We start from the raw sequence: 13,898 nt of genomic DNA, 5'->3' as shown, positions 1-13,898 counted from the left end.
CCTTGAAGCGTTACCTCTCTTTCATGTTTTTTATTTTACTTCTTGGCTCTACAAACGTGTTCACGAGAGTTAATATACCATTTAGCACGCACATGGGACATGTAGATGAAGGCAAAACACTTGCGTAACAGATAGATTTTCGGGTTCCTTATTTTTTGTTATACGTGAATATAATAATACCTATATATTCAAAACACATACACTGAGAAATTCATACGGGACACAAAGATGACTGTGTCCACCCCCCGGGGCAGTGCCACTGACTGTAGTGTCTTTAGGCCATTCCCAAAGGGGGGATATTTCTCGTTCAAGCACAGTAGAATTGTAAATGGGCTGATTCAACAATGTCAAGCTCATAACTGTGCCTGATCTACAACAGGGAACTGCTGCTTTTTCTTTCCTAATCCTTACTATTGTCATTTTCCTCTACTTCTTTTGTATGTTTGTCACTCTCTTGTGACCCGCTATTTCCGGGGTGCCTTGATAGTCGAAGCAGACCTTGTGCTGTTGAAGTTAGAGAGGTGAGCAGAGTAAGTCTGATTCCCTGTAAAGACTTCTCTGTTAACATCCACCCCTTGGCGCTCACATGACCTAGTTATGAGTGCTGTAAAACACTCTACTAAAAAAAAAAAAAAAAACAGACTGTGTCCCTCCAATTTCGCCATATATGTGGGAACATGAGTTGTCTTCCTGGGGTGACTGGCAGGGTTGGTGATTTATTTATTTTTTCTTAAAATAAAAATTTTAAAAATCGATTTTTTAAATTTAAATGATTTTTTTTTTTTATGTTGACACAGTTTAGGATTTTTGGTGGCTACAAGTATGTTCTTTTAGTGCAAAATGTATTTTCTTTATTTTAACTAATGATTAATTTAAGCAACTGCAAAAGAAAGCCTTAATCTGCTATATCAGTGAATTATGGCTACAGACAAAAAATGAAGAAAATGTCAGTCTAAAAGAAAAGGGGGGGGGGGGGGGGGTAGGTATGCATAGACAAACTTGCATTTTATTACAGGGTGTGTGTGTGTGCGCGCGCTTGTGTTTGTCTAAAAAGAAAAAGAAAATGTTAATTTCAATTATGAAAAAAAAGTAAATTGAATACTGTATTATTTTGCAGGGATAGGGGGAAAGCAGACTTTTAAGCATGATTTTATTAGTCTACTAAACCTTATTTATAAAACCAAGGAAAGAAACCCTGAATGTTTAAAGGTGTAAAAACAGAATACATTTTTTTAAAGTGATTTAAATCAATGAGTTTTATTTTTAAAGTCAAGTTGATTTTTAAAAAATTTTAATCAACCCAACCCTGATTTCAATTTTATGAAAAAAAAAAGTGAATTAATACTGTATTATTTTACATTGACAGGGGGGAAAGCAGACTTTTAAGCATGATTATATTAGTCTACTAAACCTTATATCTGTTTTATGAAACCAAGGAAAGGAATTCTGAATGTTGAAATATAATGTAAAAACTGAATAAAAATAATTTTTTTTTAAAGTGATTTAAATTTAAATCGCTGATTTTTCTTTAAAAAATCAAGTTGATTTAAAAGAAAAAATCAACTGATTTAAATCAACTCAACCCTGGTGACTGGTGCTCTGATGCGTGTTGTTTATTATAATATATAATATAATATATACTTGTGGTATTGTATGGCTGTGTTGGTCTGTGGGCATTATCCATTCTGTTGTTGTTCAGCTGGACTGTGGTACAAGTTACCCTGGTTCGAATCCTTTGGGAGTCGGGCCTTCTTAGACTTTGGTTGTACAAGGAGTAAATATTTCGAAGGAACAATATGTTGGGTAAGAAAACCACATTTTTTTGCTGATGAAGGCTTTTGACAAAGTGAATAAGATGTAAAAATAATGGAGTTGGGGGGGGGGTTGTAAATGTGTCCGCTCATTGCGTTGCACAGAAAATTTTAATTTGAGGCTAAGTTCAGCTCCCTGTATTGTTGAACGTAACAACATCCTGTCAAAACATGGTCGGGGCCTACAGTGGAATAGGATGGGAACTTTACTGTGACTGTTGTAACCCTTCATCTGTGATTAGAGGGAGCTGGGCAGGCGCTGAACAGTTGAGACAAAGTCCGAGTCGAGACAAAGTCCGACCAGGTTTTGTGCTGGGCTTCACGTACAGTACAGAAAAATAAAAAATATGACGCAATTTTGATTCATGTCTCTTTATTTCTTCAAACCTTTCTCCATCTCCTCCCTCACCTCATGCCTGTCTTTCTTGCGTTATATGTATGTATATATGTATGTATATATGTATGTATATATGTATGTATATATATATATATATAAATATATATATATAATATATATATATATATGTATACATATATATATATAGAGAGAGATATATATATATATATATATATTATATATGTGTGTAGCCTACAGGTAATTTTATAACAAAGAGAGTGATAAATTTGAAAGAGAACAAGGGTCATTTTATGCAAGGAAATTTTTTTTCTCCCTTTTTTTAAAGGGGGTGGGGGTCAAAAGTAGGTCCTCTCAACGGGGTCAATGGCTCCTGAACGATTGGGAGAAAAGGGAGGTGTTTCTGTGACAGGCTCAGTTAAAACTGACACTGGCAGTCGTCCATCCTCTTTGTGATAATAAAATATGAATGAAATAGTGGTTAAAATTTCCTTTTTAATAAAATTCATTTGTGCTCTTCAAGATTCAGCACGAAAAAGAGTCATCCGCAAGCCATTGTGTCTGTTTTGATATGCTGCTGGTTCCAAATTTGATATTATTTTTATGATGGGACACAGTTTTTAACGAAGTTTTTAAGGGGTGGTGCTGCAGCTAGAGGAACCGGTTTGGGGCCAAATTACACAAAATGAGATAATTACACTTTCAAATTCCTGGACATGTCCTGAACAATATCTAGAAAGTACACACGCCTCCCTGCACCCTACAGTGATGTTTGGGGAATTTTAGAACGTAGGGTCAAGTCTTTTTGAGAAAATATTTGACGATTTTGTCCACAAAAAAAAACATTCTATTTTTTCACGGTTGGTACTGTCAGTACTGTACTATTTTTCTGCTCGATTTCAAAAACTTTCACAGAATGTTGTAACCGTACAAATCTAGCTTTTTGTAAAAGGAATTACTGATAAATCCGTTGGATCTTAATCTGTGAGCTTTTAAAGCTAGATTTTTCCACTTTTTCGCTAGATAGAGCCGGATTTGAAAGTGCTATAAAATAGAAACTAAAGTAGATATATATAAAAAAAATTCCTCTTCCAGAAAATTTGGTCTTTGTCTTATAAGTGTGCATGCTACGTATGAACCTAATCTGTAAATAAATAAGGTGAGAAAGTTGTGCCACATTATGTCTCTCTAAAATCCAACATGGCCGCCGTTTCCATGGTAACCAAATCAGTTTTTAAAAATTGACAACTGCTAACAAATCTCCATTGCCATATAATCGTCCACACCAAATATAAGCTCCATAGGAGTGATATTAGCAGGGATCGACTTATAAATGCTACAGCACCCCAGGGTTGGTAATTGTTTTGATTTTTTAAATAAAAATTTTAAAAAATCGATTTTAAAAATTTAAATCAGATTTTTTAAATTTAAATCGGATTTTTTTTTTTTTTTTTTTAATGTCGACAGTTTGGGATTTTTGTTGGCTAAAAGTATGTTCTTTTAGTGCAAAATGTATTGTCTTTATTTTAACTAATGATTAATTTAAGCAACTGCAATTTTAGAAAGCCAAATGGCTAGAGACAAAAAATGAAGAAAATGTCAGTCTAAAAGGAAGGGGGGGGGGGGGGGTAATTATGCATAGATAAACTTGCATTTTATTACAGTGTGTGTGTGTGTGCACGCGCTTGTGTTTGTCTAAAAAGAAGAAAATGCTAATTTCAATTATGAAAAAAAAGTAAAATATGTACAGTATTATTTCACTACTTACAGTGACAGGGGGGAAAGCAGACTTTTAAACATGATTATTTTAGTCTACTAAACCTTATATCTGTTTTATAAAACCAAGGAAAGGAATTCTGAATGTTTAAAGATGTAAAAACAATACATTTTTTTAAAGTGATTTAAATCACTGAGTTTTATTTTTAAAATCAAGTTGATTTAAATTTTTTTAATCAACTGATTTAAATCAACCCAACCCTGGTTTTCAATTATGAAAAAAATAAATAAATTGAGAACTATATTATTTTACAGTGACAGGGGGGAAAGCAGACTTTTAGACATGATTATATTAGTCTACTAAACCTTATCTCTGTTCAGTAAAACCAAGGAAAGGAATTCTGAATGTTCAAATATATGTAAAAACGGAATACATTTTTTTGAAAAGTGATTTAAATCACTGATTTTTATTTTAAAAATCAAGTTGATTAAAATAAAAAAATCAAACCCAGCTCTGATTTCATTTATGGAAAAAAAAGTAAATTGAATACTGTATTATTTTACAGTGAAAGGGGGGGAAAGCAGACTTTTAAGCATGATTATATTAGTCTACTAAACCTTATCTGTTTTATGAAACTAAGGAAAGGAATTCTGAATGTTAAAATGTGTAAAAACTGAATTAAAAAAAAATAATTTTAAAGTGATTTAAATCACTGATTTTTATTTTAAAAATCAAGTTGATTTAAATTTAAAAAATCAACTGATTTAAATCAACCCAACCCTGCAGCACCCCCTCTTAAAGTAAAGGAGAACTTTATCAAACAAAAGGCCTGCAACCCACCAACCGTAAGATTTTCGGTCAGTTTGAAAAAAAGTATAAGTCAAGTACTAGCCTACATAGATGCCCGTACAGACGACAGTGAGCTACGGTCTGGCAAAGATGATGCGACCGGGTGACGGAACCAACAAATACAGGCTTACAGTTAAAGTTACAGTAGGCCTACAGGAAGGTTAAGGACATATCCAGACTTGCCAACTACTACGATTAAATCGAGCCCTCCTATTTTTTTGTGCCCATCGAAGTCGAAGAACCCAGATCGGATTTGCATAAAATCCAATTTCTGTTCTTGAATTCGGTTTCCATCAGTCTTCGGTTTCCATCAGTCGTACACAACTTATAAAAAGTGACATGAAAGCACAATTTTAATACATCATTGAATATTATTTTGCAAGACTTTGTAAATGACGTGAAAACACGCATTTTTATTTGTGTTTATTTGCGATACACACGATGATTTGCCATGGTTTGTTCATAGCGTAATCTGAAATCTACTGGATTCTGGGGACAAGTTTTTTCCTTCTTGAAACTCATTTTAGGGAGGAATCTGAAAAAACTATTTTTGACCCCGAAGTAGTTGGCAGATCTACATATATATCATAGCTGCCACTCAGGAATTTCAAAAAAGGAGGAAATTCATGCGAACGCACGCTCTCCGAAGGCTGGAGTAAAACCAGTGAGATCCAGAGGCAATATATATACTGGAAAATGTAGCCTATGGTTTTGGAAGGGAAAACTGTCATATTTGTTAACCATAGGCAACTGAATTAAAATGTATTTGAAAAAAAAAAAAAACCAACAAAGGCGCTAAGTAGACTAACAAGCATTTGAGTCAATTTGACACAGTTTGGACTTGGTGACTAAAAATCCAGAGTTTGTTGCAAGCTGGTGTCTTATAAAAAGATTTCTTTCTCTTTAAACTTGTACATCGATGTAGAGCGCGCGCAGTATTGGATCAAAGAGGCAACACTTTTGCCGCTGTACTGAGCACTCCTGTACAACTGCAGTCCCGTTTGCACTTAACTTAGTAGTCCCTCTGTAGAGTGTAGATCTAACCTGAATTAAAATTACAGCCTAGGCTATCTAATCTAGATCTAGATATCTAAATATGTGTAAATCTAGATTATATCTAGATCTAGATTCACTTCAACAGCCACAATAGCCGTCATGTAAACAAACGGGACCGCAATTGTACAGGAGTGCCGCGGGCCGCGATTTCTTTATCGCACCAAACGCAAAGTGCAGCAAGCGGAGCTCCTTATAATTATTTTTGCATTCTGCATCAACTTCTCTCGAATTTCCGCCGTTTTCAATGACAACTCGGCGCGCTAACGTCCCGATGCCCGATCGACACTGTGTTGCTCCACAATAAACAAAGTGAAACTAGCGCTGGGCCTAGAAGAACGGAAGTAGAAAGCTACGGGCGGACATGCGCAAGCTGCGTTTTCGTCTCTCTCCCGGTTCGGTGTTTTCCGCGTGTAAAAAAGTATCGCAATTTGCGACCGAGAGCGGTCCCGCGGAGGAAGGTGGAAAGTAGCGGGAAAAGCTAGATGAAGCGGAGTTTCCGCTATTTAGCGGAAAAGTGGCAGCTATGATATACCTATCCTGTGACATACCATCCATTGACATCCCTGACGTCACCTCTATGGAACATTACAGAAACTACAGCAGACCAAAATAACCATGGTGTACATAAAACTAAGAATGAGTGAGAAAGAGCACAAAACAAGGAGACAAGAAATAGAAAAACTCATCAGCAGTAGGCGATGGGAGGGTACACTGTAATATAGTGTCTTCTAAAATGATACATATATATATAGATATATACATAGATATATATATATATATATCTTTGGTTCAAAGGGAGTACGGTACATAGTGTGAGCGAGGTCAAAGGTCAGATAATTTTGTAAATAATAATTACAATAATAGACACAATATACAATGGAGTGTTATTCTCCTACTCAACAAAACACATTGTTCTTAAAATAAAACGGAGACTATCGGTAGGCTTACCGTTATTTTTTATAACTGTTTAAGCACAAAAACGCCGGTAACAAATTTTTCCCACTGACCTGGCATAACACTGAAGTTCTAGCGAAGCTTTGAACCTGTATATTCGGGCTAGCCTAGACAGTTGGAATACATCTGGACAGAGAGATGGAAATTCTTGAGAGAATCATTCTGTTGGCTTAGGTCTTTTGCTAGCTAGTCGAACTGCCTTACCAAGGATGACTGGGGTTGTAGTACTGTCCCCGTCGTTTTATGCAAGAAAAATTCTGAAATTATGCAAATTGAGCCCAAAAATGTGACATTATGTGATTATTTAAATTTTATCAAAGAATGATAAAGGAAAATAATCAGAAATTATGCAAAAAATGATCAAATTTTGCTAAATTATGCGGGGTGCATAAAACCACGGGGACAGGTAGTAGAAGTAAGAGTAGACAAACATAGTCAAACAAACTAAAACTTTACTATTTTTGGACGTGACGTACCTACAATCAAATCTTCCTTTCACTTTCAACCATTTCAACTGTCGTCCTCATCACGTGCTAGATCTGCCACAGACATCGGTGATCACTGTTCACCATTCATTCTCTTCCTTGGATGCTCTCAAAAAAAGCTCTAATATTATCCTGACCTTCTATCAAAACCGTAGTAGTAGTAGTAGTAGTACAGGGTTTTATGGCGCTCGCAACTGCATAAGGTCATATGAGCGCGCGAAACACAAGTTGGTAACATTCGCAACAGTTCACTGCACGGTTTGTCAACAATTAGACTTTAAAATGCTAACATACTAAAATTCAGTGTAAATATATGTTTGCGATTCAAAACAACTCTTATAAATAACAATAAAAATTTTTAACGATATTGTTTCACTTTACTATTTGCCATAAAGGCCAATGGCCTTCACAAAATTCAAAATTCTACTGGGAACAACGACGTAAAAAATGTCTTGCAATTTCTTGCATTTATAATATTTCCTTCGGATCTCTCCAAAGTCTAAAACACTCTATATTAGTTAGCATAAAAACATGGAGAGTAGCTTCAAATTCAGAAAGTGGCTGTCAGATGGCACGGTCCTACCAAGTAGGTAAAACAGTCACACATAGGTTGTTGTTTGTTTTCAAATCCCTTTAGCTGCGAGCATTTCGCTCTTGGCAGCGCAATGCCTCCCTCAAGTAACCACATGTCCTTGTCATCTGGTCAATGCCAGAAATCACATATATATATGTAAAAATCAGCTGCACTGCAGGTTGAAGAGCCAGCAGTCGACTACCCCTGAGATCTAGCACGAGAACGCAAAGAGGAAGAAGATTCTGATTTTTTCCACCCGTCATCCATCTGTTTAGGCTTTTCTATCAAGTTCCTCTGGGTCTACCCCTGCCTCACTTGCCTTCAATTTCATCTCATTCAAACACGACTCATTTCCAAATGAGGAGAAAAACTTCGTACTACAAATCATAATGCCCAAGTTTACCATTTCAATGGATCAACGTAACTTTTTCACACATGGACACCTTTGTAGCTTAAAGTAAACTAAACTAAAGTATTCCTTTTTCTGATAATAATAACATACAGATCAAGCCTATAGCACCCACTCCCTGATGGCTCTAGGTGCCTCACAATAAAATATAAGATTTAATTCAAAGTCTCATGCATACTGGCACATTCAACATACAAATCAAAGTACAAAAATTCTTTTAAATACATAATATACACTCGTACGTAATCTAACAAATAACACATATTATACAAAATAACAATCAGTGTGGTTACTGATTACACTTGGTGTTGGAAGAAAAATAGTAAAACAAAACTTAAATAAATGTGTTTTATGACCAAACTTAATAAATGCAGTCAAAGAAGTCACCTCTTTTAAATAACTCTTTCACTGATTCAAACAGATATGCCTTAGCATCAAAGGTTTCATTCTGTGACTGCCTCAACTCACCTCCTCTATACAAACGCCTTTACAGCTGGCATTGCAAGACCCTGGACCCTGAGAGCCCCCTTTACTGTGCAGAGCCTGGTGCTGGGAGTGACGACCTTGCTCGTCGCGCCGCCAGTCGAAGACGTTGGCGCCGGAGCTTCCTCGACACGTCGGGATATTGTAATACAGCAGACAATGGCGAGTGATTTTCGTCCACTGGGGTACAGGCGTCTGGACTGTCACCGAGTCCAGATACTTGACATCTACCACTTTGCCAAACGAGACCTGCTTCTCCCACCCATGAGGGTGCGATATGATAAAACTTAAACTTGTGCCTTTTTTCAGCTGGTGGAACACAGACTTTTCTCCACGCAGTTTCTTAAACAGATCCATATCGTGGGCGGCACATTCGATGCGACACAAGTCCCCGGATACATCAACTTTCACTCTCCTGATACCACGAGCTGTGACAACAGCTTCCTGTTCCGGAGATTTCTGGCTGCTGGGGTCCTTGGCGCCGTCATCGTCATAGAAGAAATCCACTTCCGTGTGCTCCGCCTCGCTCGTGTCGTACACCACGTGAGCCGCCGTCTTCACGACAAACGTCAACACATCGTGCGGGTCTGAGCCGTGCTTGCAGTCAGCGAACGGGCAGGGTTTCACGACCCACGGCTGGGACCGTCCTGCAAACCCCGTGCCAGTGCGGACGACACACTTCCCGTTGTACTTGGCAAACGGATATCCCTCCGGCCTGTCGGGGCTTGTGTAGTTCACCCGCACCAGCACCGTCTGTCTCGCCATTTGCTTGACCCACTTGAGGTTTTTGCGATATCTCCACACCTCGGGCAGATGACTGAGCTTCAGAGATTTCACCGGAACAAAATTATGATGCCCGCGATTCTTGAGGCATTTTTGATAGTAATAGTAACTCTCCATCTGGGAGTCTTCTTGGCACACCTCCATCTCATAATCTCCTGAAAAGAGGAGTGGGAGAGATTTAGAACCTTCTGAGCTTGCTTTTAGAATGAGATTTACGGTACCTTTCAACACAAATCATGAGTCGTATAAGTGCTGAAGATTAGAGGTGTTACTAGAGAGTAACCTACAGATAAAAGGAGAGATAAGGTGTTTGATAGGACAGAAGGAACCTTCTAAGGACTGTAGTCCCACAGTTGAAGAGAATTGTAGGACAACACAACGACCACAACATTCAACATTTTTTAAATTAGAACCTACAGACACAGATTCAAATCTAATAAAATAAAGATTTCCAAATTTGTAAAAGTTATGTAAGATAAATTTGGCAACCAAAAATTTCAGTTCATACCATGCTGACTATGGTCAAGATGATAGGAAAAAGGACAGGGATTTTTCAGTTTTGCAGCATGGATTTTGCCAGGTTAGTTTAGCTCAGGGGGCATCAAGCTTATTTTCAAAGTGGGCCTGATAACAGAGTTCAGTACAATACATAAAAAATACAATCATTCAAATACAAGTTATTGTTTTATTAATACACGAAGTCGGGACCTGAAAACATTCGCTATGTGCATGTTTCGCTAGGCTGTATTTATCCACACCATCATAAAAATAAGTGTTTTTCAATTTCCATCCCACAAAGAACAAAAATAACATGTCTTCTTATCTCTCTCTGACTTACAACTGTGTGACATTCTGGTGAGATGATGCTTTGGTCAAAATAATGAAAAAAGAAGAAATTGACATTTTTGTTCACCCATTGAGCAATTTTCATTGATTAGTTGTTTGTTTTGTTTTTCATCAAGACCTTTCCTGTCCATTTAAAAACATTTTATTATAGAGTGAATTTTACCAAAAAACATTGATACAAAAGACACAAAATTCAGTTCCGAAGGACAGTTTAGCTTTGGAAACCACCAAACTTTGACGCACATTTTTTCAATCACAAATATTACAACTTCTGTTCCAAATACATTGTACATGATTATTCTTTTCATCAAAGGCAAGACAATGAACAAGCTTTACAATGATATCAATAACTCGACATGCCCAAAAATTGACGAACGCCTGATTCCACTGTGTCATGAAACAAATTTATACCTTGAAACTGTCTTGCCCAGTCCTCAGCAGCAAGAGACGCCTCCTGTGCGGGGTCAGGGTTCATCGAGGGGTCAGAGTTCACAGCAGGATCAGGGATTATCCTGGAGTTAGGGTTTACAGCAAGGACAGAGGCTACAGTGGAGTCAGGGGTCATCACAAGATCAGAGGCTAGAGAAAGGTCGAGGGTCATCTTGAGGTCAGAGTCTACAGTGGGAACAGGGGTCATCGCGGTGTTAGGGGTCATTGCGGGGTCAGGGGTCACCATAAGTCTCTGGGGGTCCATCATGATGATGAATTCTGTGAAGAAAGAAAACGGGTTTGTTTTGTTTGTTCTTGTAAAGTGTTTTACGGCGCTCGCAACTGCATAAGGTCATATGAGCGCGCCGGACACACCTAATATTTTCAGTTGGTAGGGAATTTTGAATTTTGCCCGGGTGGCGGCCGAAGCCTACTCTTATCGATTTTAGACCACCAAGGGATCTTTAACGTGCGCAACTAGCACATGGGCCCTCCGATATTTTTCGCCCTTGTCCGAGAAGGCTAAGTGTAGATCTTTCCTACCTGAAGATCAGGGGTGTGGCAGAAAGACAGCAGTAAGGAGGAGCCAAGGAGTAGAAGTAGAAAGGCTGCAGAAAGAGTCAGGAGGCCAGAGGAGGGGGCAAAGGAGGTGAGGGGGGGGGGGCAGAAAGTGGAAATGAAAGCAGACAACAGAACATTGTTAGAGAGCAGGAAAGGAGGTGAAAGGAGACAATTTTAGAGAGGAAAATTTTTTGGTCACTACCCGGAATCGAACCCGGGACCTTTGAATGAGAGGCCAACACCTTAATCTCTAGGCCACGAGAGCCCCCAGAAAACAAGTTTGGAGTAGATTTTTAAGAATAACTTTCTTCAAAAGCAAAGTCTGTCGTGCAATAATTATGATATATATAAATTTTCCACATTCAATTCATCCCTTTGTTTTGTGAAGCATCAGGGCTGTCAAAACAAACCAGCACCTCCTGAAATGAGCTTGTTGTCCTTTTCATACCCCAACAGTGAAAGTTTATGTAGTTCTGTCCCTGCCGTTTTATGCAAAAAAAAATCAGAAATTATTCAAACGGAGCCCAAAAATGTGAAATTATGCATTTCTGTTAATTTTAACAAAGAATGATAAAGGAAAATAATCAGAAATTATGCAAAAAATGATAAAATTTTGCTAAATTATGTGGGGTACATAAAGTCACGGGGACAGTTAGTTTATGATCACATCTGATCTTTTTTTCCCCATCTTCAAGGAACATTTCCCACCAATGTTTTGCACCCTCAAAGGGAATTGATATCTATTTACTATAGTATAGGGCTACTTCAGTTTTTTTAAAGTTTTAGTAAGAGTATTACCGCACTTGCAACACAATAAGGTCATTAAATAAGTGCCGAAAATTAGAGGTGTTACAAGAGAGTAACAAACACAATTAAGAAGGAGGGGAAATAAGGACGACAGATATTTTATAGGAAAGAAGGAGCATCTTGGTTATTTGCGAGATTTAGGCGTCCTCTTACACTCTGCAATCCTGTGACTGTGAGCACTGGGAAGCAGCATTTTTTGCATCGAATTCAATTTCTAGAGCTAGATCTAGAGATTTTTAAATGTCTGAATATCAGATTCAGTTGTGGTTGTTCAACGTTCCCGGACTAGATCTATACTTCATTTGAATATATGCCTTCAAAAGGTACTGTGAGAAGTCACCCCTAAGGCAAACACTAAAATCCTTTATGTAAACAAAAATAAAATCCCTCCACGCACCACCCCTCCACCGCCCCGTTCACACCTTATAACATATGCATACACACACACACACACACGCATATATATATATATATGCACACTCACTCACACATACACACGCACACACTTGCGGGTGGGCCACTCCATTCGCAAATTATCAACAAATCTCGAGAACGGAAACCGTTCGGAGAAATAGAGTTCAAGTTTATTTTCGCGAGCGTTCGGAGAAATAGAGCCGGCCTTTAAAAAATGTAACATTTAACAAAACATTACAGTCTTGGTGGCTAGGAAAAATTGCTGCTATTGAGAGCTTCTTGGTCTACATTTTGCAACCTAGGCTAGATCTATGTCCATGTGGCGTAGGCTACGTGCAGCATGCGCGCAAGGAAGACTGCACTGCAACGGTTAGCCTAGGCCTAATATTGCATCGGCGCCGTTAATGTTATATAAGTTACGCAAATTGTAGAGATACTATTACTAGATTTCTAGATCTAGAGTCCAGATCTATTCAATTGGCCTTAAAACAAGCATGAGCAAACACTGAACGAACGAACACTTCTGCACCAACAGCAAAACCATGCGCCTCACCTGGCTAGCAGCCAACTGCCACGTCAACGGTCACATTCATTCATTTCTTTCTTCCTTCATTCATTTTCTTTGCTCAGCAGTCGAAGAATTTCGGTGTGGGCGGGCGGCCTGAGAAAATGTACGATCGGGAATTCCCGAAGATGAATAGTTTGCCGCCAGCGCCAACCAAAGGTCAAAGGGTCTCGACTTTGCATGGCCGCTGTCGGCCGACTGTGGTATCGGCAGTTTCTAGCCTAGCCTATTGTGAATCCAACAATAGCCGAGTAGATCTATGCTTATCGGTCTTTGTAAAAATCTACACAAATCGCCAAACAAGCAAGAAAGTTAATCATCTCTGGACAGTTTAGCAGAGACCTCGCAAACTGTTTGTTTTCATAGCTTCCGGTCAAGAGAATCAAGACAGGGGACACTACTCGTACACTCGCACCACAGAATTCTACACTTAGTGTAGAAGTCTGTGACTCGCACAAAGATAGTTATGTACTATCTTTGACTCGCAACATCACCCAAAAAAACAACAACCGTGTGTCAATGGAAGCAATCCATGTATTGGAGTTACAATTGGTTTTCTTGTTACAGTTTTGCCTTGATCACGTCTGATTACACTTTTAAGTCTATCATCGACCAAAACTTAGGCCTAGATCGACGTGAAGTTTTACCTCAACATCCCTCCCCCATATTAATATATTATGTTCACGTCTCAAAAGAAAGCAGATTTGGGAGGTTTGGATAAAGGATAAAATGTTGGATTCATAGACGTTTTTGTTTGTTGTTGAATTGTTGGTATCTGGCAGTTAAAAAGGCGGGGGGGG

The 13,898-nt window shown here is 38.3% G+C and overlaps 1 protein-coding gene across 2 annotated transcripts; it reads right to left on the bottom strand.

Moving 5' to 3' along the window:
• Window positions 1-7,708: 7,708 nt before the first annotated feature.
• LOC101845520 lies at window positions 7,709-13,470 on the bottom strand. 2 transcript variants are annotated; one of them, XM_005112638.2, is made up of 3 exons: window positions 13,087-13,470; window positions 10,734-11,030; window positions 7,709-9,631 (listed from the first exon to the last, which is right to left on the bottom strand). In XM_005112638.2, exons 2-3 carry the CDS (start codon window positions 11,017-11,019, stop codon window positions 8,670-8,672), a joined length of 1,248 nt encoding a protein of 415 aa, XP_005112695.1. In that variant the 5' UTR covers window positions 11,020-11,030; window positions 13,087-13,470; the 3' UTR covers window positions 7,709-8,669. The 2 variants fall into 2 exon arrangements, with proteins under 2 accessions (XP_005112695.1, XP_005112696.1); XM_005112639.2 differs by lacking the exon at window positions 13,087-13,470 and adding an exon at window positions 12,273-12,385.
• Between the last annotated feature and the right edge of the window lie 428 nt (window positions 13,471-13,898).

Source organism: Aplysia californica, unplaced genomic scaffold (genome assembly GCF_000002075.1).
Source record: "Aplysia californica isolate F4 #8 unplaced genomic scaffold, AplCal3.0 scaffold01345, whole genome shotgun sequence".
NCBI lineage: Eukaryota > Metazoa > Mollusca > Gastropoda > Aplysiida > Aplysiidae > Aplysia > Aplysia californica.
Note: the sequence above shows the minus strand (reverse complement) of the source record. Positions and strands in the feature narration are given on the sequence as shown.